Below are 25009 nucleotides of genomic sequence, written 5' to 3' on the forward strand. Positions count from 1 at the left end.
GGAACCTCAACCAGGTCGGACTTAGCAGGCACAGTGAAGACTGTTATCAGGGTGGTGGTGGAGCGCCCTCTTCCTGACGGCTGGAGGCCTCAAAGTCCCTCTTGCTTGCTCTGGCTTCTCTGTAGACGTGTAACCCCAGGAGCAACACCTCCAACTGCAAATACTTTGTAAACTTACACAGCTTCATCTGTAAATCAACCCCCACCTCCACCCCATGCCCCTTCCTCACTTTTGCGACAACTGACAGCTCTTGACCACTTGCTTCTTGGTGAAATGCTTTCTTCCCTTAGCTTCTAACATAGCCTACGGTAAGAGAGGCTTCTGTTCCCACCTCTCTGGCTGCTCTTCCATCTGTTCCCACCTCTCTGGCTGCTCTGTCTCCATCATGGGTTCCCCTCCCTTTGCCCTGCTCTCGCTCACCAGCCTTGCCTAGGGTTACATACTCCCGTTCAGTGACCCTTGGTTGGGAGGGGTGGACTCTTTGCAGGGAGCGCCCCATTAATTGGAGGGTGTTCGGCATTCCTGCCCCCTGCTCACTAAACACCAGTAGTTGGGCACCCCATAGCTTCAGCAACCGTCTCGAGGCCACCGACCTCCAAGGATCACTGTCTCCAGCCTTCATCCACCTCCCGGTCTCAGGGCCTGAATTTCCTCTCTCTTCCTGGTCACCTCCATCTGTACCCACACCCCAGCAGGTCCCAACCTGAACTCATCACCTCCCCTAGCCCCGCCCTGATCCAACTTGGGTTCCCAAGCCCCGTGACAGCATCTCTCCCTACCCCAGCACTCAGGCCGTGGACCAGGCTTCAGCCTCGACTCCTCCCTGTCTCCAGCCGTCTCATCCAATCAGCCACCCGTTCTGGAAATTTCCCCTCTTAAAAATCTCCACTTCCTGTTTCTTGCCATCTCCGAGGGTATTGACAGAGCTCAGGCTCCCTTCAGCTGTCAGACCGAATTCCTGCACCACCATCCTGAGGGCCCCCCTGCCCACAGCGTGGTGGTGTGACCTGGAGCCATGCTGTGGGGTTAGACCCCTGACATTGCCACATCATAGCCGTGCAACTTCGGCCTCGCACGTTCACCCCTCTAGGCCCGCACTTCCTGTGAAATGGGCATAACGACAGCAGCCGCCTCAGAAGGGATTGTGAACCTAGCCCCGGGCCTGGCACTTAGTGTGTGTCGGCTGTTAGTCTCACTCCAAATGCAGCCCTGCTCAGCAACCGGAGATAATCTGACCGGTCATTCCCGATTAACCCTCCCCACCTTCCCCAGGAGAAGCCTCATCACCTGGACCACAAGGCTCCAGAGACTTGTCTTCCTTCCACATCATGAATACCCACCTTCCCGGAGGCACCTGCCCCACCTTGCCTCCAGACCTCTGCTCCATGCTGTTCCCTATGCCTGAACGCTCACCCCACCGCTTCCGGCCAATCATGCCAAGTGCTTGTGCCCCTGCTCCGATGCTGTCTCCTCCCAGGGTCCTCCCCGGATCCCCGCAAGCAGGATGACTCCCGCTCCCCTGTAGGCCCAGTCCATCTTATTCCTAGGAGCAAGTGTGTGTTCGTGTCTCACTCATTTTAGAATTCCTGAGTGCAGCCCAGGGCCCGGTCCCAGCCAGGGCTCCGCAGAACCCAGATGAACCCCAGCACTTCTAGGCCTCTCCGAGAGTTAGGTTAAGTCTCAGCCAGAGAGGGTGGTCGCCAGGCGTATCCAAGTAGGGTGTGAGCTCTCTGCCTACCTCAGTTCCTCCATTTCCTCCACTAAGGAAATGAAGAGCTCTTCTGGAGCTGGGGTAGTGCTGGGGGCCAGAGGCAGGGCTCTATGCAGGGCAGCCAGGGCGGGGGGCTCCCCAAAGCAGCTGAACCCAAGGAGAGATGGCTCCAGACCTGAGCCAAAACCGTGTCTGCCTTGTCTGATGAGGGCTAGAAGCACAACCTAGTAGTCCTAGTGGACTCTGGGTGGGGGAAGGTGGGCTAGAGAACAAGACCACGTCCTCCACACCTTCCAGCCACCCTGGAGTTGAAGGCCATTGTCCCAGCCTCTGTTTTGCCAGAGTTGGCTATGACTTTGGGCCAAAGCTTCCCCTCTCAGGGCCTGGGTCTCCATCTTCATCAAAGGAAAAACCCCTTCCAGCGGCTCACGTACTAAATGCTGACTCTAGATGCTGAGTGTGGTGCCAGGATGTAGAGGTTGAGGGGACAGCTAGATGCTGAGTGTGGTGCCAGGGTGTAGAGGTCGAGGGGACAGGAAGATTTGGGAGCCATATTATTGCCCCCCCACTCCACCCCCACCCACCCCCACACACACGCTGGCCCACAGCCAAAGAACAGAAAAGGAGAGTTTACTGAAAACTATATACAGTTGGTCCAGTCCCTATCACAGGCTGTCATCTGGGCTGGTCCCTCCCACACCTCAGGCAGTAGTTTGGGCCCCCGATGCTAAGGGCTGGGGCTGGGGCTGAGACCAACCCCCCCCATGTAAATTCATCTGTGAATTTACAACTCTGAATGGCCTCTTGGTGGTGGGCAGGGAACAGGGAATGTGTCCCTGCCCTGGCCTCGCCAAAGCCTGGATAGGGGAACACTATTCTTAAACTTGGGCCCAAGAGGCCCAGCTAGGCTGTCCGGAAGTCCTGGCTACTCCTCTCCCAGGAGGCCTTCCTGGACACGGAGGCAGACAGCCCTCCTACCATCCCACCCCACGTGCCAGGCCCCTATGGGCTTCAGAGACTTGGACTGGGGACATCAGGTACCCTCCCTCCCATCTCTCAGGGTCCAGGGCTCTCGGCACACTCCCCGGGCAGAAGACCTCGGGTTGAGAGGTGAGTGTTGGGGAGGTCAGAGCTGAGGGCCCAGGACCCTCCTGGGGTGGGGGGCTGTTCGGCGGGTCAGGGCGTTCCACTGTAGGAATAGTCAGCTTTGTTGTGCATCACCAGCCGGTCGTCCACGAAGTAGAAGCTGTCAGACTGTGTTTCATACGGGTGACGGATCATCTCGTTGACTGCAAGAGAGGCCCAGCCAGTTGGGGCAAAGGTCAGGAGCCTGAGCCAGGCCACTGCAGAGGCTTCAGGACTGTGGGATGGGGACCAGCTGAACAACCTCAGAACCACCTCAAAGAGCTCCCCCAGCCTTCCTGATTCTCAGTCTCCCTACAGGTGGCATAGGAAGGGTGGCCAAACACAAGAGACCCAGGGTGGGAGAAAGGGGGTCAGACCCACAGTCCCCCCGGTTTGGCCTCTCTAGTCCCCCCGCCCCCACAGCCCCGCCCACGCACTCAGCTCCTCAGAGAGAGGGGGGAAGTCATAGATGTGCTCGCAGGTGTTCTTGCTGCTGGGGATGCAGAAGCCAAAGTGGAAGTCAAAACTTTTGAGGAGCTGGTTGCGAAAGTAGTGCCTCTCAATCATGCGGAAGTTGTTGACAGGCTTGTCTCCCACTGTGAACTCCACCCTGACAGACAGGAGGGGGCAGCGCTGGGCTTGAAGTCAGCAGGCAAGGCTCAAGACAGACAACACCCCTCACGAGAGGCTCAGTAAGAACTCAGGCAGGGCTCATTTCCACCCTCACCCTTACCCCCAGCCCTTGCCCATCCCCCCAACACCCCCCCCACCTCCATCCCGTGACTCACGTGGCTCCCACCTGCCTCAGGCGGAGGAAGGCAGGTGTGAACTGGTAGCGGACAAAGCGCCCAGCATTGGGGTCCAGGTCCCGCCGGCTGATGGGCAACCGCTCTGTAATGTACCCCAGCTGGGGCTCAGATGGCTTCAGGCTGGGACCCGTGCCCACCCAGGGTTCCACCCCAGGGCCCCCAGCTGTCTGAATTCCTAAAAATTCCCCCAGGAGATGCTGAGGCACACTGAGGGATCAGGCCTTTGGCCAAATGGTTCCACCGGGAGGGGGGTGGTTTCTAGGTCAGCAGGTCACCAATTTCAACTGAGGTTCCCAGGGCCCCAGAAGACAGAGAGGCCTGGGGCCTCTGTGACTGCAGTTCCCAGGACGGCCTGCAGAGGGCAGGCTGGCAGGAACTGAAGGGGCTAGACTGTCCTCCCAAGATGTCCAGCCCCAGAAACAGATGGGAAAGAAAAGCAGAGGCCCAGCCCCAGCTCTGCTCGCACTCCTCTGCAGCCTGAGGAGTCCCTGGGCAACCCACTTCACAGTCCTCGCCCACCCCGTCCTTCTGCCGACGGCCTACCCTGCCAGCCCCCTCACCTGAGGCTGGGGGCTTCTTGATTTCAAAGAGGACAGTGCCTGAGTCCATGTCTCGAATCTTGAACCTGATGAAGTCGATCTTGTAGATATTCTCCTCGGGGGAGCACAGGTAGTCTAGGGAAGACAGGCAGCTAAGCAAAAGAAGAACCTGCCCAGAAGCCCCTGCTGCCAGCTCAGCGTTTGAGGGACCCCAGACTAACTACCACTTTCTCTGATTTCAGAAGGTCACTGCCTTCCAAAAAGAGGGAACTGAGTCCCTGCCTTAAGGGAGCACCCAGAGCACCCAGGGGATACATAGCTCTGCCACTTGGATCTAACGAGAGACGAACAGCTCTATCCTCTGAGGTCTCCGAGGTCAGGGAGGGGCAGGGTGGAGGAGGGTGGAAGACAAGGTCACCTCCCCCTCCAGTTTCCCTCCCACCCTGGCGTTGTGGGGCCTTGTTCCAGCCTTTGCTCTGCCAGGGTCAGCTCGGTAACTTTGAGCCAGATGGGTTTCCAACCTAATGAGGAGCCCCAGCACGAGAGGGATACAGCCCTGCCTTTGAGAACCTCAGGCTAAAGAGGGTGACAGAGCTCTGCCTCAGCAGACACTCGCTACTTCCCCAGAGAACATTCCACCTCCACCACACAGCTGCCCCTGGTGCTACAGTAGGAGTGTCAGGCAAGGACTTCCCTGACCCGGGTGGTGCTAGGGCAGGCAAACAACCCCTCCCCAGTTCCTCCCCACCCCCAACTCTCCCACCCCCACTCCCCATAAGCGGCTTATATAAGCCCAGTTCCCTTAAGCAGCTTAGCCAAACCTCTGCTGACTCAAGCCCAGAGCCTGGAATATTGGGGGAAGGGGGCCACCTTTGCTCCCGTTCCCCGTTGATCTCCAAATGGAAGGAAGTCTTAGCAAACGGAGGGAACCCCCTCAAAGCTCATCTAGCCAGCCTGAGCTCTGAGCCACCCCCAGAGAGAAGAGTACAAGCAAAGCCAGGAAGAGGGTGTGGCAGGTGCATCTGGGGGTGTGCATGGGGGGAAAGGGAGTCCTCAGGCCCAGAAGAGGAACCAGGAACACTGATGGCGGTCGCCGAGGAAGCTTGCTTAGGAATATCAGGGCCTGATCCAACCCTCACTTCTGCTGCAGCAGTAATCTCAAGTGCTCAGTGAGGCCCTGGCAATATACTGAAAGGAGCAGTGGCGGGTCTGGTGCTTCGGCTTGCACGCCATCACATCCTCCCCCATAGAGGCCCGGAAATCACCCTCCAGGCCCCTGGGCCACCTCCTATTCCTCTGGGGCAGGAAGAGGAAGTGAATGTAAAGTCCTTCTCTCTTCCCCAAAACCCGGGGCGGCCCCCTCCAGGAAGCCCTCCTGGTAGCCTCCTGGCTCCCTAGGGTCCAGCAGGGCTTGGGGGAGAGGCCTGATCCCTGGCCTGTCCACCACAGTCCACAGTGGGGAGAGAGGAGGAATGCAAGGGGGCAGCCCTTACCTCACCCCGGACACACCTTATTTTCACAGAAAGTAAACACCAGTCCAAAGATGCAGAAAGAAGGCACAGGGCACAAGGAGAAGAGGTGGCAGAACTGGGAGCAGAATCCGAGCTGCCTAACTCCAGCTCCCAGGAAAGCCCTTCCTTCTTCTCCACATTCTCCGCTCTTGGAGCCTCTCCTCTCACGCGGGAGTAAGTTCTTACAGTCTGCCCTCAGTCTCTTTTACCACACCTTGAATTATCAGCCCTTTTGTCCTTAGAGGAAGTGAGGGAAGGGGGATGCCCGTGGTTCAGAATGCTGCACCCACGCCCTGCCTTCTGCCAAGGGAAGGATGAAGCCTGGGACCCAGGGTCAGGCCAGATAAAGGGGCAGAAGGGCTGAAGGCTCAGAACACAACTGCCCCCTTTCCCTCTGCCACAAATAGCTTCCTAAGCTGGATTCAGGGCTGGTAATCCGGGAGGGGCAAACCTCAGACCTGTGTGATTAGGGTCAAAAGAGACCAGGAGGTGCCAGGGTAGAGATCCCTGGAACCCAGTTCTCAGCTTCTATAGAGGAAATGGTTCCCATGAAGCCCCTTCCCCTGGTCATCCCCCACAGATGCCCCATCTCTAATGGCTATGAATGTCCTCCAAATTAGGAGACACACGGCAGTACACGGGCTGGGAGCCCCTACAATTGCAAAATAACCTCTAAAGTTGCGGAAGACCCGGACAGGTCAGCCTGACCTCCAAACATCCTGTAAGTTCTGCCCCCATTCTAATGCTGCTGTTGCCAGTTACAGCTCAATTGACGCTCACATCAGACTGGTCCAGGCCCCCTCCCTCCACTGGTGTCTGCTTGGGCAAGGCAGCTCAGCGCTCCGGGGGCCCAGCCAAGAATGGTTGCTGCCTGGCTCAGAGAGGAGAGAGAAGCTGGTCCCCCAGGGACCCAGATGCACAGGCCTAGACCTGCCATGACGGTCCCCTCCACGGCGCTGTCTGGCAGCTTCGGGCTCTGCCGCTCCTGCAACTCCAGAGCTCAGGTCCACTCCAGCACCTGCCCACCCCACCCCCCCATCGCAGAGGGGTCCTAAGAGTTGCTCTCACAGAGGGAGCCCAGGCAGGATCACTGATGAATGAAGCTAGAGGGCCACTCTCTCTCCAAACGCCTCTGTTCTTTGAGGCTCCGCCACTGCCTCTGCCATGAGGCTTCCTCGCCCTTGTTCCCTGCCTGTGGTAACCTCCTCCCCTGCCCTGAATGCCCAGTTGTCTGCCTCCAGACAGCAGCCATAAGCAGTCCTGTGGGGCCCTCAGTACTACTGACAAAAGAGCCCTATTTACAGAGCATGCACAGCATGCCAGGCACTATGCAAAATCAGAAAATTAGTTTTCACAACAGCCCTATAAAGTAGGTGCCATTAGCCCCATTTTACAGATGAACATGCTCAGAGAGATGAAATTACCTGCCCAAGGTCACACAGCCAATTACATGGCATAGCTGGGACTTCAACCCAGGCAGTTCAGCTCAGAAACTCAACCACAGTGGAGACTAGGCCTCCCGGAAGAAGACAGGCTAAGGGGGCGGGGGTGGGAGGGGGCATTAACCTACTCCCTTGAGAGGGCCCAGAGCCAACCCACTGAAGCTTCCTGCCCAGGTCCTTTCCTGGGGTTGGAGGATGGCCCCAGACTTCCTGGGAGACCCACAGTGAGGGCATTTAATGGTCAGGGAGACTGGAGGGTCTTAATGTCACCTAAGTAGCTCAGCCTCCGCCTAGGCTCCAGGGCGCGCGGACTGAGGACAGGCGGCACTCAGCACCCATCCTCATTATTGCACAGAAAAGCCTCAAAGGGCTCTGATGACTCCATGGGGAAGGGGTCACAGTTGCAGCTGCTGCCCCACCTCCACCATGGGAAAGGGGGATGGCCTCCTCAGAAAGGAGTAGGGTGAAAATAAATGTCTAAAGGGAAAAGAGGCGGGCACAAGGAGAGCAAGGGAAGAGGGGACATGGAGATCTCAAGCTCGGAGGCAGAAGGGTAGGGAACTCAGGCGAGGGGCACCCGGGTGGGGGAGGGGAGGCGGGGGGGTAGGGCGGGAAAGGGGGCGGGGGCCCAGGCTCAGCGCACGGAGAGGGCCCCCTCCCGCACTGTCTCCCTCCCGCCCTCCCGCCGCGGGCGGCGCTGCCTCGCCGGTGCTCACCGCCCGTGATCCGCTGCAGCCCCAGCACGTCCTCTGGCCCGATCGGCTGCTTCCTCTGCAGCGGCCCCGGCCTGGGCCCCAGGCCAGCCTCCGGCTCCGACTCGGACCCGGACTCGGATTCCGCCTGCAGCTGCGGCTCGGGCTTGGGCTCCACGCTCGGGCCGGAGGCCCCTGGAGCGGGCTCCGCCCCCGTCCCAGCCCCGCCGCCGCCCTTCTTCACCTTCATGGCCTCGCGGGGCCGCCGCTCGCCTGCTGCCGCGGCGGCTGCCTGCGCCGGCTGGAGCCGAGAGAAGGGGGAGCGTCCGCAGCCCCGCCCCCGGACGGGGCCCCAGGTACCGCCCCGCCCCCAGGGGTGGGCCAGCCACGGGCCCCGCCCACCCCCGCCGAAAGGCTGCCGGCTCGCCAACCTGGGTCCACTCCCCCGGGGCTGGGTGGGGCCTCGCCTTCATTCATTTTTTTCGCTAGATACTTTAAGGAGTTCCGTCTACCTCTCCTTACTCGCTGCACTTCCGCCACTCTGTCCTCCCGTCTGCCCCTCAAGCGAGTTCCCGCCTCAGGATCTTTGCCTGGGATGCTCTTTCCCCAGTTGGCTTCCTCTTCTAGTCTTAGTTCAAATGTCATCCGCTCAAAGCCCACCCCACCCCCCCCACCCCCCCCCCCCCCGCCCATACACCCAATCTAAAGTACTAGCCCCGGGTCACCATCTGATCAGCCTGTTTTTCCCTTCTAACGCATTATTTGAAATTAGTTTTTGTTCACTGACTCTTCCCCCTAAAAGATCAGTTCCATGGAACCAGAGATCCTGTCTTTGTTCTCTATAATACCTAGCAGTTAGCACAGTGCCTCTTGCAGCCTATGCTTAATATATTCTTTTTCTGAATTTATGAATGAGTTTATTTAAGGGCTTACACTGGTACAAACTATTCTCTCCCAAAACCCCTGTGAAAAAGGCAGAAGTAGATGCTGATAGCTTTGTTGGGCAACCCTGGACATGCTGAAGGACAACAGCCTAGGCGTCTGGCCACCACAGGGCGCTCCAGGGCAGGGAGGCAGGGCCTCCCTGTAGAGACTTGGCCAGGTTGAAGCAAGGTGGGCCTGTGAGCCCAGGACAGATAGCAGGAAACCATTACTTGGACACAACTGAAGAATGAACGCTATGCTCACACGTGGTATCATTACAATTCACATTCAACCAATGTTTATTGAGAGCCTAAAATATGCCAGATAACTTTGATATGCTTATCACATTTAATCCTCATAACCACCTTGTAAGGGAGGTATCATTAGTGCTATTTGAACAAATTAAAAACTGAGGCTCAGGGAGATTAAGCGGCTTATTCAATGCTCCCCAGATGATAAGTACAGAAGGTACCGAAACAAGGGTCTGAATTCAGGCATGCTTGATCCCAAATCTGGAACCTTCCCCACTGCACCACACTACTGCTATAAAAGGGTGAAGGGAAACTCAGCCACACGCACAGCATCAGGCTTTACCCAACAAGCACAGCCAGCCAGGAGGGAGGGGAGGAAGGGAGAAGGCCCCAGAGGCTGACCTGGCCCCTTCCATGAGAGCAGTGCTAGGACTCTCCCTGAGGGGTTAGAGAGAAGCGTGGAGGGGAGGGGGCTAGAATCTAACCCAGGGCTTTCCCCTAATGCTCCCTCTGAGTGCAAGAGGACTTCGAGGAACGGGACAGAAGCACAGCAAACTGCCCCTGCCCTGGGGGGAGACAGGTAAGGGCCTTCAAGTTTAAGCCAGATAAGGAGACCCAAATGATGCGTCTTCTGGCCGGAGGGGGAGAGGGAGGACACAAAGGTGGTGGGGGGAACCTGAGCTAGAGGAATGGGAAGGGAAGGGAAGATGAACCCTGCTTGGAGTGTTGTACTTTGGTTACTGGAGCTGAGTCCTTCACGGCAGGCCCCATTTATGTGCCTCTCAATCTAACACCTCCCACTCAGGCCAGAACGGAGGGCTTCTTACTGAGATGCTGTCCTGCTCAGTCTATCTTCTCGGGCTTTTTCCAGGACTTGCGGGTTTCCAGGAAGATCTTGACCAGGGACAGGAGGATGGGCACAGCCATAGGCAGGAAGAGCGGGATATAGATGGCGAACTTCTGGTCATCAGGGAAATACAGGAGGTGGAGGAGCGAGGGATCAAAAAAGGCGCGCTCCGAGGACGTCACAGCTGCCTGGCTGGCGATGAAGGCAGAGGCCAGGCGCCCAGAGGCCAACTCCTCTGCCGCCTTCTGGACGGCCGCGACAGCCCTGTACACCTAGGAGGGGCCGGGGGGTTACCAGTAAGTCCCAGGCACCACTGAGGTGCTGGGGTGGGAGGGGGCGTGGGTCTTACTGTGTCTTCCATCTCGTTGCCTGGAGTTTGCCCAGGATATGGAGGCCAGTATAAAAGGGCTACAGTTTATTTTTGTGTGTGCCCGCTTAAAACTTCACACCCCATCTGGCGTCCTGCTGGGGACCTGGCCCTGCCCCCTAGAGGAAGCCTGGGGCACTCAAGGATGGCATGCCCACACACACCCTGGGCCTCAACTGGCTCTCTGGCTTCACCACACCCTGGCCCTTGCTGGCCACTCTGGTCACACCACAGAATCCATCCCCTGCCCGCTCACCTCAGATGCCACATCGTCCTTGATGACAATGTTGCTGATCTTGCCCAGAAGCTGGGCCAGAGAAGTGAGAGTGGTGGTGGCTGTGGCCACGTTCTCCACTGACCGAGCCCAGAGCAGCCGGTCGAGCTCCCAGGTCGTTAGCCCTTCACTCTTGGGCCCTGAAAACAGGCATTTCAGAGGCATCTGGGGCTGAGCAATTCCAAAGAGCAGCCTGTAGGAAGAGTGAAGTAAGGAAGGCTGAGAGTAGAAGATGGCTAAGATTCCTAGAATAATGACTAAGATTTTCAATCTCACCCAGAACCACAGAAGTCATAGGGAATTGCCTCAGGGCCTGGGGGTGGGGATGAGTGGCAACACTCAGCGAAACAGAGCCTCAAGCCCCATTTTAACCAGTGTTTTTGCTTTCACCTGTTTCTGGATCAGATTTCCAAGACCTTGTTTGAAAAAAGGTCCCATGGCTAAAAGATTTCTGGTAATGCCAACCTAGTTTAATCCCCTCACCCTGCCTACCCTCTCTTTGGACAAATGGGACCACTGAGCCTTTAGTTAAGGCATGATCCAGGACCACTTCTTTTTTTTGTTGTTTTTGTTTTTTTATCTATTTAAGAAAGAGAGAGAGTGCGCATGTGTAAGCAAGCAGGGGAGGAGCAGAGAAAGAGAGACAAGCAGACTCTGTGCTGAGCATGGAGCCTAATGTGGCGCTCGATCCCACAACCCAGAGATCATGACCTGAGCCAAAACCAAGAGTCAGCCACCCAACCAACTGAGCCACCCAGGCGCCCCAATCCAGCACCACTTCTGATAAGCACGTGTGTTGTACCTCTCTAATCCTGCACCCAGGGCAGACATTGCTAATCAATCAGAATCCTCTTTCCTGATGACCCCAGGCACAGCCCTAGAATCCTCAGCACTGGGCATCAGGCAGCCGCTATCACCGTACCAGTTAGCATACGAATTAGTAGCTATTTTCTTAAGCACCCCTAATCACACCCCAGGGACCTGACATTCAGGAGTCTGTTTTTCTTAAAAGTTTTTGTCAGCAACTACTCCTTCTTAGAAGGATAAGGTGATCCTTAGAAACCTTTCATGGTTTCCCTGGGGCTCTAGGCACAGCTGAGGTATCCCTGCGGGTGAGTTTCATTCTAGTCAGCTCAGGAGACTGGGGGCTCAGGAGACTGGGGTCAGACTCAGTGGCCACGCCCCCAGGCGCATCAGCCAGGACCTCACCGCAACTGAGCCAGGAACACCTCCATCACTCGCACCATGTCCACCTCAACCCTCACCGGCAGCTCCGAGGCATTGTAGGCTTTGGAGTCCACATTGTAGACCTGCAGGGGGAAATGAGGTTGCCTCAAGACCACACCAGGGCCCTTCACGGCTCTGCCCTAGACACTCTGGAGGCCGGGAGAGAAAGAGAAGACCTTTTTAGAAAGGTTTTTAGCAATTACGAACCTGATGGTATAGCTAATACTTTTTTGAATATTTATTAGGAGCTTTTCATAAATTATCTCCATTATCCCCTCAAAAGTCCTGTAAGAAATATTTTTTATTCCACTTTGAGTTCCTACCTATGAGCAACTCCCAGTCTAATGGGCGAAGCAAAGTTCCCAGCCTTGCAAGACTCCCACGGACAGGGCCAAGATCAAGGATGTACACACAGACAAGTGCTCAGTAAGTGCAAACCGCTACATGCAAAAGGGTTGTATTACAGAAAACACTGACAGAAATAAGAAGCTGCCGGGCCAACAGAGGAGGGGACGAGCTCACAGCACCCTCACCTCCTTGGTGCTGCCCCTCCCACCGGCTGGGCCGTGGAGGACACTAGAGGAACAACAGAAGGAACAGTCTCAGGGAACATCTGTCTGTCCCCAAAGCTGAGGCTCTATGACCATTACCATAATGCCACCCCAGCGGGGACTGTGGAAGGCGTTGGTAGCCACTGGAGCCCCGTCCTTGTCCTGAATGTACAGCGGGGAGTGGGCAAGCTCAGGTACATAGAGCAGAAAGTTGAGCACAGGGTAAAGGGAGGCCGCGCTGGATCCTGCAGTACAAAGAGAAGGGAAGTCAGAATACCAAACCTGCTGGATCTAGATCTCAGTTCCAGGTCCGCCTCCAACTTTCTGGTCACTCGCTCTGGGTGTCATTTTCCCTAGCTGATAATCACCGGGATATCCTCCAGTCCTGGGTTTCTGTGGTCAAGAACCTCCTCTGAACATTCTCCCAACATGTGCCATATACAGGTAGAGTCCTTAGCCCCCCAAAGGCCCCTGGAATCTCCCCTCTTCTAACAGGCCCCCCATGACTGTCTTAAAACCACCCTCGTGGGCATTGCCACATCACACCCATATATCTATAACCCATTTTAGACATAAGTATAAATATGACCTCATGTCAATTCCGTCTTAATCCTTCAACAGCTAGCCATTCACACAGGTAAAAGCTCAAGCTACTTACCATGGTCCTTACGATCTGGCACCAGCCCATCTCGGTCACTCCCTCACAATTCAGCGACACTAAGCTTCTCTGAGCTTCCTGAATGCCTATCCATTCTGCCTCTTCTACATCTAAGCCCAGAGTTTCCCTTGCCTGGAATGCCCTCCTATCTCCGTACTCAGCAATGCTGGAGGGAGGAAGGGGAAGGAAGGAGGGAGGGAGGGATGGAGGGAAGGAGGCAGGTATCACCTGCAGTCCCTCCCATTATCGTGGTCCACACTGGCCTAGCCTTACTATCTGAAATCCCACAACCAGTGATACACTAACTTTGGTTTGCCTGTATTACAGCTTGTGGTCGTCTATTCTGCAGACGTACCACCCTCAAAATGAAAAACTGGAATCCCAGCTTCAAACCTCAATCAGAAAAAAACAAAACAAAACAAAACAAAAAACTCAATCAGAACTGTCCATCCAAATTCTGCCTGCGTGTACTTTTGCTGTTATCTTTCCTACATGCGTGACCAGATCCTGGATGGCTTGCACGGAGGGAGAAGCAGCCTATCCATTTCTTTATAAAAAGCACTGGGAGTCATGTTTAATAAATGTTTTTGCATATGAGTTTCATGAGTCTCATGAACAAGGAGCCTAAATGCCCAGCACTTCCTTGATGCCCTCAGACCACTCAACCTGGGAACCATAACTATATACGACCAGCCTCCAATCCTATGCTGAGCCTTCAGGGTCCCTCCCCAGCCTGGCAGATAGACCCTCATCCTCAGCTCACCCAGCCGGGACTCCACTGGGTTGATGACATGCGGGAGGCTGTGCGCGGCCAAGTAGTAGCTGGAGGAAGCTGGGTCAAAGCGGGGGTTTACCCCCAACACTGCGTAGTAAAGAATCTGTAAAGCCAAGAAGGAGAACATTATTTCTCCTTGTGTATTGATTCAAACTCCACTTTGTCCCAAAAAGGATTTGAAGTGCCTTAAAAAGATATAATTAGGACAGGACAAAATATAAGAGACAAAATCAGAGCTGAGAGAAAATAGGTGTAGGAAAAAAAAATAACAAAGCCAAGGGTAAAGTTAATACACTAAATACATGCTTTGAAACCACACTTTTTTACCAGGCTTTCTAAGAGCCTAAACAAAGAGGGAAACAAGAATAGCATATTTCAGTGTCCACAAAATCAACTCAAGTCAGTTATTCAGAAGTACTCCCACTAGCAAGACCTGATAAAAATGTCTCCCACGTCTTCCCTAAAAGGACACTGTGTGATACATTCTTCACACGTAGGAAGCTACATTCTTTCCATCTTTACTGTTACTACATTAACATATTTCAGGAAGTTTTATTTTTAAAATAAATTCCTTAAGGATGGCACGGCTGAGTGAATACAGTTCTAAAGGAGGCCATAGGAAGGTCATTTTTTAACAAACCTCGACAAAAGTCCCTGAGCTGGACACCATGCAGAAAAAGCAGACCCTGGAGTCATATACACACACAGGCAATTCCTAGCACATCAGCAAGCTCTAAGAGCTGGAAGAAGAGACTCCACGTGAAAACACTAAATACAGATGGCCTCCGAAAAGGACGGTGCAGCCAGGGAAGGGGCTCCTCGGCTTGCTCCCAGGCTCACCTGAGAGTCCACAGAGAAGTTGCCCGCAGCACTGAGGGCACTCAGGAAGGGCTGCACATAGCGCTGGACGGCCCCCTCGATGTCCCAGTGGACATCATGGGACTTGGGGTCCGGGTTGAGTAAACTGAAGGTGATCTCATAGCCTAGAGAAACAGGAGTCAGGGAAGCCAGAGGCAGCCGTACCCCCGGCTGCGTTGAACTTGTTTCTCCTCTGGAATGGGGTTGACGGCTACCATGTAACTCAAGGGAGGATAAAACCGGGATGAGGAACACTGAGTGCTTTAACTAAAAAGGTGAAACCACAGAAGAAAGGAGTAAAGAGTCCGCACGCAGATTCCCCTCCTGCCCCATTGCCTCCCCATCATTCATTTCCCTGTCCCTTCTTACAGCAACGCCCCGTCACCCTACCCAAGCTGGACTTGAGAGGCCGCCTCTTATCAGAGCTCCACTTGTCCTCCGGAAGGTGGTCAGCCAGGGCCGCAGCGAGCACGTCCTCAGTCAAAGACATGGCCTGCGCTACTTGGATTACGCGGCGGCCGACGATGTTAAAGGCCTCCCGGTGCGTGAACCCTCGCACGACTGCTGTCCTCTCAGGCCCGATGTAGCTCATCGTGTCCTGTGAGAGGCCAGCAGGAGACAGAATGCCCAGGGCACAGGGAAGAAAGCAGAAGAGCACACTGGCTCCGGGCTCAGAGAAGCTGGCTTTTGGCCACTGACCAACAGGCCCACCCCTCCCTTTAGATTCATAGTGAACTCCTATCTCAGCACCTCTGACCGATCGGTGTGCATGAATATTTTCATTCATTTCCGTTTCCTTTGCCTTCCCAGCAGACGTAAGTCCCAGGCATTATCTAAATCTTCACGGGCTAGAAACTAGGGGATGCCATGCTGAACAAGGACAGTGGAATAAACAAACACCTGGAAAGTTTGATATAAGTAGACAACATGTGGCCAAGAGGCAAGCCCAGGAATGCTCACAGCAGCATTATTTCTAAGAGTCAAAAACCAGAGACAATTGAACTGACCATCAGCAACAGGATGGATAAATTGTGATATGTTTCTATAACGAAACATATTAAAAATGAACATATTAGGGGCGCCTGGGTGGCTCAGCGGTTAAGCGTATGCCTTCGGCTCAGGGCGTGATCCTGGCGTTCTGGGATCGAGCCCCACGTCAGGCTCCTCCGCTATGAGCCTGCTTCTTCCTCTCCCACTCCCCCTGCTGTGTTCCCTCTCTCACTGGCTGTCTCTATCTCTGTCAAATAAATAAATAAAATCTTAAAAAAAAAAATGAACATATTAGACTCAACCGCACGTTGATTACAGAGATGATTCTCTCAAACATAAATGTGGAATGAAACGGAAGTTGCAGAAGAACACGCGGTGTATTAATATAAAGTTCAAAAGTTTGTAAAATTGAGTATGTTGTTTACTGAGATACAACACAAGTGATAAAACTTGAAAGAAAAGTAAGAAAATGACACACACCAAAACATGGTCACCCTGGGCCAAAAGGGAGCGGGGCAGAACCATGGAGATGCGTGGGGTTCAGCTACATTGCTAGACTGTAGTTTGCGAGGTGGGGTTGGGTACATGGATGTTCATTAAAATTTTCTTTCATCTTTTTATAAGAATTACATATTTCATCATAAATTGTAAAAGAAAACGGTACATGCATAGCTCCCACCGACCCTCTTGCTCATCAAGTGGAAAGGTCAATGTGTCGCCCGTATTACCACCAGAGCCCATTCAAAACAGCTGCTTGGGGGCGCCTGGGTGGCACAGCGGTTGGGCGTCTGCCTTCGGCTCAGGGCGTGATCCCGGCATTATGGGATCGAGCCCCACGTCAGGCTCCTCCGCTATGAGCCTGCTTCTTCCTCTCCCACTCCCCCTGCTTGTGTTCCCTCTCTCACTGGCTGTCTCTATCTCTGTCAAATAAATAATAAAATAAAATCTTAAAAAAAAAAAAAAACAGGGGCGCCTGGGTGGCACAGCGGTTAAGCGTCTGCCTTCGGCTCAGGGCGTGATCCCGGCGTTCTGGGATCGAGCCCCACATCAGGCTCCTCCGCTGTGAGCCTGCTTCTTCCTCTTCCACTCCCCCTGCTTGTGTTCCCTCTCTCGCTGGCTGTCTCTATCTCTGTCGAATAAATAAATAAAATCTTAAAAATAAAAAAAAAAAAAAAACAGCTTCTTTTTTTCATCCTGATTTTTTTTTCCACTTTAAATGGTCATCGGAGCTTGAGCTGTATATAACTCCTGGCTTTAGAAAGACCCAGAGTCAATGAAGAAAAATCCCTATTTGCATTCTATTTTTTTTTCCTATCTGCATTCTTTAAAAAAAAACGAGTTAAAGAGTTTTCTGTAGCAAACGCAAGCAATGGGGAGCACTACCTCAAGAAGGAGGTGACCTAGGAGAGAACGAGCTGACGGAATAAGGCAAAGCTGCAGCCTCTCTGCTCACCCTACCTGGGGCAGAAGTGAGGAGTTTTCAGAGATCACGTACACAGTCAGGGAGCCCTCCGCTTCCTCCTGCGGCTCAGCTAACATGGTTTCTGCCTCTGGGAACAAGAGCGGGAGGTGCACCAGAAGCAAAAACACCATTCCCTTTCCCTCTGGCCTCCACAGAGGGCCTAAGCCACGGCGCCACCTCCCACTCACACCTGGCTGACACTGTGGCCAGGCTCGGCCCCCGGTGGCCCAGGCTGAAACACACGGTATCTCATTCCCAGCTTTCCCAGAGAGATTCTGACGTTAAGACAAGGTATGGAAAATACACACTTAGAGATCGGAAGAGAAAAAGAGGGCTTCGTGTTAAACTATAATGATCGTCCCTTCTGGTACCTTGCACACTGCGCAGTGACAGGGCCTCCTCCTCGTGCTTCAGAGCCCTCCGATAGGCCTTCTGGAAACGGCATTTGATTTTCATTTTGTCTGAGAGAAAAAGGAAGAAGCAAGATAAGAAGATTAAGTACAGACCTCGGTCCACCTTCCCAGACCTCAGGCTGTCCAGTGTCTCAGGACAGCAAGAATATTGTTGGCAAATAAAGACTAAGAAGCTGCAGCCAGTTCTAATGATTTCTACATGGATGATATCAAATCCCACACCCCACCTCTTTCACCTCTTGCCTCTGCCTGTGTACACCCCATGGTCAACCTGAAGTACCCTCCCAAAGGGAAATCTATCACAATATGCATTCTAGTACTAGCTGAAAGGAGAAAAACCATAATGATCACTTCAATACATGCCTCAAGATAGTTAAATTCAACGAATGTTCTTGATAAAGATAAGATGCACACTTAATGACAAAACACTAAATGTAGTTCCATTAAAATCAGTAATAAGGGGCACCTGGTGGCTCAGTCAGTTAAGCATGCGACTCTTGATTTCGGCTCAGGTCATGATCCTAGGGTCGTGGGATCGAGCCCTGCATCAGGCTCCATACTCAGTGGAGAGTCTGGGGAGTCTGCTTGTCCCTCTCCCTCTGCTCCTCCCCCTGCTCGTGTGCATGCGCTCTCTCTCCCCCCAAAACAAATAAATAAATATCTAAATAAATAAATAAATAAATAAATAAATAAATAAAATCTTTAAAAAAATAAAATTAGTAGTAAAACGAGGATGCCTGCTATCTTCTCTGTTATTCAGCATTGTTCTTTCTGAAGTTCCTGATCAATGTAATAAGTGAAGAAAGAGACATGAAACATGAATATTTAAAGAAAAACAAAGCAGCCACTTGTTAAAAGTAGCAAAATTATTTTCTAAGAAAATCAAAGAGAACCAACAGGAAAACTATTAGAACTAGTAACAATTCAGTACAATGACTAGATATACGCAAGAATCAGTAGCTTTCTGATAAATACCAGCGATATACAATTTGAAAAGCAAGTATTTTTTAAAATCTCAATCACCATAATAATAAAGAACATAAAAATACCCATGAAGAAATGTATAAAACTATATTAAAACCACCCGGGACTACTTCACTGAAGGACATAAAAGAAGATCTGAATAAAATGGGAAAAGCATACAAAGTTCTTAGATGGAAAGACTAAATATTCTAAGGATGTCAGTTCTCCCCAAATTAATCTATACCTGTAAAGCAATCCCAAAGGGATTTTTTTGCCCCCCTGGAACTTGAGAAGATGAACCTAAAATTTATTGGGGAAGTTCTTCGTTACAGAAGAATTCCAGATCATATACACAGGAGAAATTATAGAATTTAAAAATTGCCAATTTGCAACCACTAATGAAATGGACGCCAGCATCGATGGCTGCTAAAACCATCAGGTGACAGGTTGACAGGGAACTAAAATACAGACATCGAGCTGACATTATTTGACTTCGCGAAATCACCTTTGAATCACCTAAAATGAAACCAGTCGTTATATACTTCCTGATACAACAGGAAGTTTGCCATAACATACCTAAACAAGTGAACCTGATTTTAATCTCCGGCTCTAACTACCAGTTTTTTTTAAAATATGGATAATAGACGAATAACTTAAGTGAAACTAGGAGGAAGCAATCTGTCAAATCCAGAATGTGAGATGTTCCATAAAACAAATGACTTGCTTTCTCCAACAAATCAAAGAAGTGTATCGGGATGGTATAGGGGGAGCTGACCATGTAATAAAAAGGACAAAAGAGATATAACAAAATGCGATGTATTGATCCTGACTGGAGTAAGCCAGCTGTAAAAGGACCCCTCTGAAAAGCCTCGTTCTGGAAGGAAATGGGCACTATCATTCATGGTGTCCAGAAATCGTTAATGTGGCTACACTGAGACACAGGATATGCTGCCAGCACGGCAAGTTTATTGCAGTGGTGACAATCAGACCCGTAACATTTTCCACCAGGCTCATGGAGTAGAGTGGAAGTAACAAGACTTTCCAACAGTAGAACAATTGAGGAATAATAATTTTAGATCATTTGCCAAAATAGCAATCAATGTACTTCCGACAAGTTGACTTCTAGGGCCCTAAAGAAAAGAAATTGGATCCCAGAGACTACATGTGGGGCATTTTTGAAGTATGTCCATATTCAAGCAGAGATCAAAGCCACCCAACAGAAAGAACTAGACTGACAGTGACAACTGTGCATTGAACAAAAGTTCTTTTTAAAACGGTTATTTTGAAGATTATGATTCTGACTTTGGAGAACTACGGTGATCCTTAGTGGAAGCAATCACAAGTAAAATTCCATAGATAAAAATTCATTGACTTAAAAAAGAAACCGTTGAGATGACTGGGAAAATCTGAATATAGACTAGAAATTAACCGATATTAAAGAATTATTGCTAATTTGGTTAGATGTGACATGGAAGTTATGTTTAAAAAATCAAAATAAAGGGCGCTTGGCTGGCTCGGTCAGTAAGGCACGCAACTCTTGACCTTGGGTTTGTGAGTTCCAACCGCACATTGGGTGTAGAGATTACTTAAAAATAAAATCTTTTAAAAAACGAAACAAAACAGGGGCGCCTGAGTGGCTCAGTCGTTAAGCGTCTGCCTTCGGCTCAGGGCGTGATCCCGGCGTTCTGGGATCGAGCCCCACGTCGGGCTCTTCCGCTGGGAGCCTGCTTCTTCCTCTCCCACTCCCCCTGCTTGTGTTCCCTCTCTCGCTGGCTGTCTCTCTCTCTCTCTGTTAAATAAATAAATAAAATATTTTAAAAAAATAAATAAATAATAAAAAAACAAAACGAAACAAAACAAAACAAAATCCTTCAATGGCTTCCCTTCTCACCCAAAATAAAAGCTGTATGTGAGCCTAGCCCCCTTTCACCACTCTGGTCTTATTTCCTCTTACTCTTTCCCTCATTCACCTCACTCTCACCACAATGGGATTCTCACTGTTCTGCAAAGGCACCACTTCTGATTCTACCTCAGGACCTTATACTTGCTTATCACTTTGCCAAAAGGCTCTTCTCCCAGATATCTACACAATTTACTCCTTTGTCTCTTTTAGGTCTTTACTTGGAAGTCCTGTTTTCAAATGATGCCTTCCCTGGCCACCCTTTCTGAAACAGCAATGATCTCCTTATCCCCCAAGAAGACCACCCTATCCCCCTGTCCTGAACTCTTTTTCTCCTGTCACCATCTAACATACATACATACATTTATTTATTTAAAATTTTATTTTAAGTAATCTCTACATCCAACCTGAGAGTTCGAACACATAACCCCAAGATTAAGAGTCATACTCCGCTGTCTGAGCCAGCCGGGTGCCCTCCCATCTAACATACATTTAATTTATCTTCTTAACTGTCTCTTCTCCTCTTTTTTGTCTATTTTGTTCACTGTATTTTGTGTATTCTGTTTGCTGTATCTCCAGCAAATACAACAGTATCTGACATAGACACTCAATAAATATTTATTGAATAAACGAACAAACCTATTACTATTCCTATTTAACAAATGAGAGGTTAACAACCTCACCCAAATTCACATAAGTAAGCAGCAGAACCAAGGCTTTAATCCAGCTCTCTTACACGAAATTCCATACTCTTAGCCACTCCACTATACTACCCCCACAATATGTCCATATTACTGAATACCACGTCACTAAATACAAAGAAACCCATGACAAATTGACAACAATCAAGTTGTGAACATGTGAGGTATGATCCATTCTTGTTTTGAGAAACCAAAATTATGTGTGTTTACATTAGGTTGAACTGTATGAAATATGATTTTTTTTTTTTTAATGTAGGCTCCCTGCCTAGTGTAGAGTCCAACACGGGGCTAAACTCACAACTGTGAGATCAAGATCTGAGCTGAGATACAGAGTCAGATGCTTAACCACCTAAGCCACCCAGGGGCCCCATGAAATATGATTTTTTAAAGATTTTATTTATTTGACAGAGAGAGCACAAGCAGGGGGAGCGGGAGGAGGAGAAGCAGGCTCCCCGCTGAGCAGGGAGCCCGATATGGGGCTCGATCCCAGGACCCTGGGATCATGACCTGAGCCTGAGCCAAAGGCAGATGCTTAACCGACTGAGCCACCCAGGCTCCCTGAAATATGATTTTTTTTAAAAAATGTGTGTGGCCAAGGTTAAAAAGCTAGAAAGTAAATGGCATACAGGCGCGTCTCGGTCTGGACTCAACTTACACATGAAGTCACTCCCAAACTTTCACTTCACACTCCAGAAAAGTAAAACTGCTCTCAGATCCCCCAACATGCTGATTCACCCCTCCATGCTTTTACACAGGAGGCAATAGAGTTTGTCGGTTAAAAGCCAAAACACTGGAATCAGTCAGGCCTGGACTTAAATCCCAGTTCCACCTCTTACTCGCTAACTGTGTGATCCTGAACAAATTAAAATCTCTTAAGTCTGTTTTTTCATTTATAGAATGGAGATCATAATGTTAGAGAGGACTAAATGAGGCAACACACGTAAAGTGCTTCACCTAGTTTCTGGCATATAATGAACAATCAATATCAGTGATTAGTGATTACTATTACTGGTTCATGCTGTTCCCTTCCTCCCTTCCCCCATTTAACCTGAATTCCTTCACATCCTTTAAAAATCCAGCGTAAAAATGACATCATCAAAACCTTCTCTGTCTTTCTTTCCTCCCAGATGGTTAAAGGCTTTTTCTTTAGAGCAATCTCAGTTTCTTACATACTTTCACTGTGATTTCTTTATCTAAGCGTCTTCCTCCCCTACTGGACTATGAATTTCTTGAAACCATTATCAATTCCTCATTCACCCCAAAATTCCTGGTACTGAAAGTACCTAAAAGTAAAGTATTTCATGTTAAATTTAATAAGGCCTGAATACAACTTCAACTTGATTCCAAACCCTGTGTCCTTTCCACTACATCCCACTTCCTCTCCTATCCCCTAATGAGCATTAATTGCTTCTCATCAGATAGCGTAACTGTTTTATGAATAAAACTGTCGCCTTAACGGTGAACACTGAATTTAAAGTTGTTTTTCTGGGGCACCTGGGTGGCACAGCGGTTAAGCGTCTGCCTTGGGCTCAGGGTGTGATCCCGGCGTTCTGGGATCGAGCCCCACATCAGGCTCCTCCGCTATGAGCCTGCTTCTTCCTCTCCCACTCCCCCTGCTTGTGTTCCCTCTCTCGCTGGCTGTCTCTATCTCTGTCGAATAAATAAATAAAATCTTTAAAAAAAAATAAAATAAAGTTGTTTTTCTTCTAACCAACCACACTGTTCATTCAGAGAGAGCTTTTAATAAATTTTTTTTTTTTTAAGATTCCATTTATTTATGTGACAGAGAGACAGCCAGCGAGAGAGGGAACACAGCAGGCGAGTGAGAGAGGAAGAAGCAGGCTCCCAGCAGAGGAGCCCGATGTGGGACTCGATCCCAGAACGCCGGGATCACGCCCTGAGCCGAAGGCAGACGCTTAACGACTGCGCTACCCAGGCGCCCCTAATAAATTTTTAACTACCTTTAAGGGACACCCAGGCTCCTCCTACCTAACACATCTCTGGACTGAGCTCAGACCAGAAACGCAGCCCTGACTCCCCAGGAACTCACATTTCAGAGGGATCTCTCTCTCGTGCACAACGGTAAAGGGCAGCTTCTCCTGGTCGTCCAATGGCACTGATTCTCGGGTAAACACGACGGTGACAGGCACCGTGAGGCGCAGCTAGGAGAAAGAGCATCGGGGCCATCAGCTGAGTCTCCACCTTGCCAGCGGGCTGTCCCCTGGCCTTCTCCCACCGAGGTCTCACCTGCAGAGCATTCAGCCCACTGATCTGGGAGTAAGGCAACGGGGCCCGGTAGGTCTCCGTGGTCTTCCACCAAAGCGGCAACCCCAGCAGGATGGCAACCGCAGCGAAGAAGAGAGCGGCCCGCTTGCCTCGGACCACCTCTGGGGGTACGGAGGTACCAACCTGAGGCGCTGCAAGTGGGTTTAGGTGCCCGCCCCACCCCTAACGCGGAGGAGCCCCAGCAACTGGCACTCAGAGGCTCTCCGCCCGCGTTTATAGGAATCCCTGTGCGAGGGGACCGCGCCCCAGTACGAAGGGATCTTGTCTGAAACGACCCCCCGACCCCCAGTCCGCGGGACCTCTGGCACACCACAATCCCCAAAGCCCGCATTCCTCCCTCTCAATACACTAGCCTCGGGCCCCGCCAGAATGCCACCGCACCTAGGTCTGTAGCAGCGGCTCCAGGGGCCGCCATGCTTGCTTCCGGTTGCTCTAGGCGCCGAGGGGCGGAGCTGCGCAAGCCGCCCCCAATCGGAAACCCTCAAGAAGGGGGCGGGACCACGGCAGCGGTCGCAGCCAATCGCGAGCGGCACTCCAGGTGCGCGGGGAGAAAAAGAGGTCGAGGGTGGGCGGGGTCCGTAAGGAGCCTGTCCGCCAGTTCGAAAGGAGTTTACTCCCACACCAAGTGCAATCGAGGAGGTTCGTGGGTTTCTGTGTTGCTCGAAGACTTCGTTAGTCCGCCGCTTCCTTGTAGAACACATTCCTAGCCCCAGGGATTAAGAGTGTAAACTCTGCAGGCGTATAAATACTAGTTGGGCGACCACAGGCAACTCTAAGTCTCAGTTTTCTCATCTGGAAAATGGAGACATTTACTAAAATGAGCTCATTTAGGGGCACCTGGCTTGCCCACTCCGTAGAGCGCGGGAGCCTTGATCTAGGGGTCGTAAACTCGAGCCCCACCTTGGGTGTAGAGATTACTTGAAAAAATAAAATAGGGGCGCCTGGGTGTCTCGGTTGGCTAAACATCTGCTTTCGGCTCAGGTCATGATGCCGGGGTCCTGGGATAGAGCCCCACATCCGGCTCCCTGTTGAGCGGGGAATCTGCTTCTCCCTCTTCCTCTGCTCCTCCTCCCTACCCCCTGCTCGTGCTCTCTTTCTTTCTCTCAAATAAACAAAACCTTATAAAATAAAATAAAATAAAATAAAATAAAATAAAATAAAATAAAATAAAATAAGGTCATTCATGTAAAGAGCCTGGCACAGAAAGCACCCTATCATATCACTGTTTATCCGTATCATAGAGCTCCTCCTCTGGACACTCTCTTCTCAAGCCTCAAATATGGAGGTGGCAAGCTAGTAGAACCTTTTTTAGCATATTTGGCTCATTCAGTATTTTTTTAATTCATTTGAATTCATTTCCAACTTGTAAAGTCTGAATACTTCACTTAAAATTTTTGAAGATTTATAAGCACAGACTCTGGATCCTCATCACTTAGGTTTAAATCCTGACTTCATCATTTCACCTCAGCGATCTTGAGAATTTAATTAACCTCTCAGTGCCTGTTTCCTCATATTACAATAGGGATAGTAATAATATCTACTTTATACACTGTTGTAGTACATAAGTTAGTAAATGGAGAGTGGTTAGAATAGGGCCTGGCCTGCCAGGAACATATAGTAAGTGCTACAGGGGCGCCTGTGTGGCTCAGTCAGTTCAGCATCAGACTCTTGGTTTCAGCTCAGGCATCTCAGGGTTGTGGGATAGAGCCCTGTATTGGGCTCCACACTTAGCA

At 51.1% G+C, this 25009-nt stretch overlaps 2 protein-coding genes and 1 non-coding gene across 3 annotated transcripts; 1 reads left to right on the forward strand and 2 right to left on the reverse strand.

Moving 5' to 3' along the window:
- Positions 1-2325: 2325 nt before the first annotated feature.
- On the reverse strand, positions 2326-8140 carry UNC119 (unc-119 lipid binding chaperone). The gene is made up of 5 exons (XM_026517704.4): positions 7854-8140; positions 4206-4319; positions 3625-3727; positions 3274-3446; positions 2326-3000 (listed from the first exon to the last, which is right to left on the reverse strand). Exons 1-5 carry the CDS (start codon positions 8077-8079, stop codon positions 2888-2890), a joined length of 729 nt encoding a protein of 242 aa, XP_026373489.1. The 5' UTR covers positions 8080-8140; the 3' UTR covers positions 2326-2887.
- An 885-nt stretch (positions 8141-9025) lies between these two features.
- On the reverse strand, positions 9026-23728 carry PIGS (phosphatidylinositol glycan anchor biosynthesis class S). The gene is made up of 12 exons (XM_048212111.2): positions 23658-23728; positions 23238-23377; positions 23041-23152; positions 17385-17474; positions 17010-17101; positions 14952-15159; positions 14544-14686; positions 13692-13806; positions 12370-12515; positions 11702-11802; positions 10475-10685; positions 9026-10123 (listed from the first exon to the last, which is right to left on the reverse strand). Exons 1-12 carry the CDS (start codon positions 23689-23691, stop codon positions 9848-9850), a joined length of 1668 nt encoding a protein of 555 aa, XP_048068068.1. The 5' UTR covers positions 23692-23728; the 3' UTR covers positions 9026-9847.
- Positions 19255-19389, forward strand: LOC113269221 (small nucleolar RNA SNORA1). The gene has a single exon (XR_003321379.1). It is a non-coding gene; the product is annotated as a small nucleolar RNA SNORA1 (small nucleolar RNA).
- Positions 23729-25009: the final 1281 nt, after the last annotated feature.

The sequence above is a fragment of the Ursus arctos genome, unplaced genomic scaffold (assembly GCF_023065955.2).
Source record: "Ursus arctos isolate Adak ecotype North America unplaced genomic scaffold, UrsArc2.0 scaffold_24, whole genome shotgun sequence".
NCBI classification, from domain to species: Eukaryota; Metazoa; Chordata; class Mammalia; order Carnivora; family Ursidae; genus Ursus; species Ursus arctos.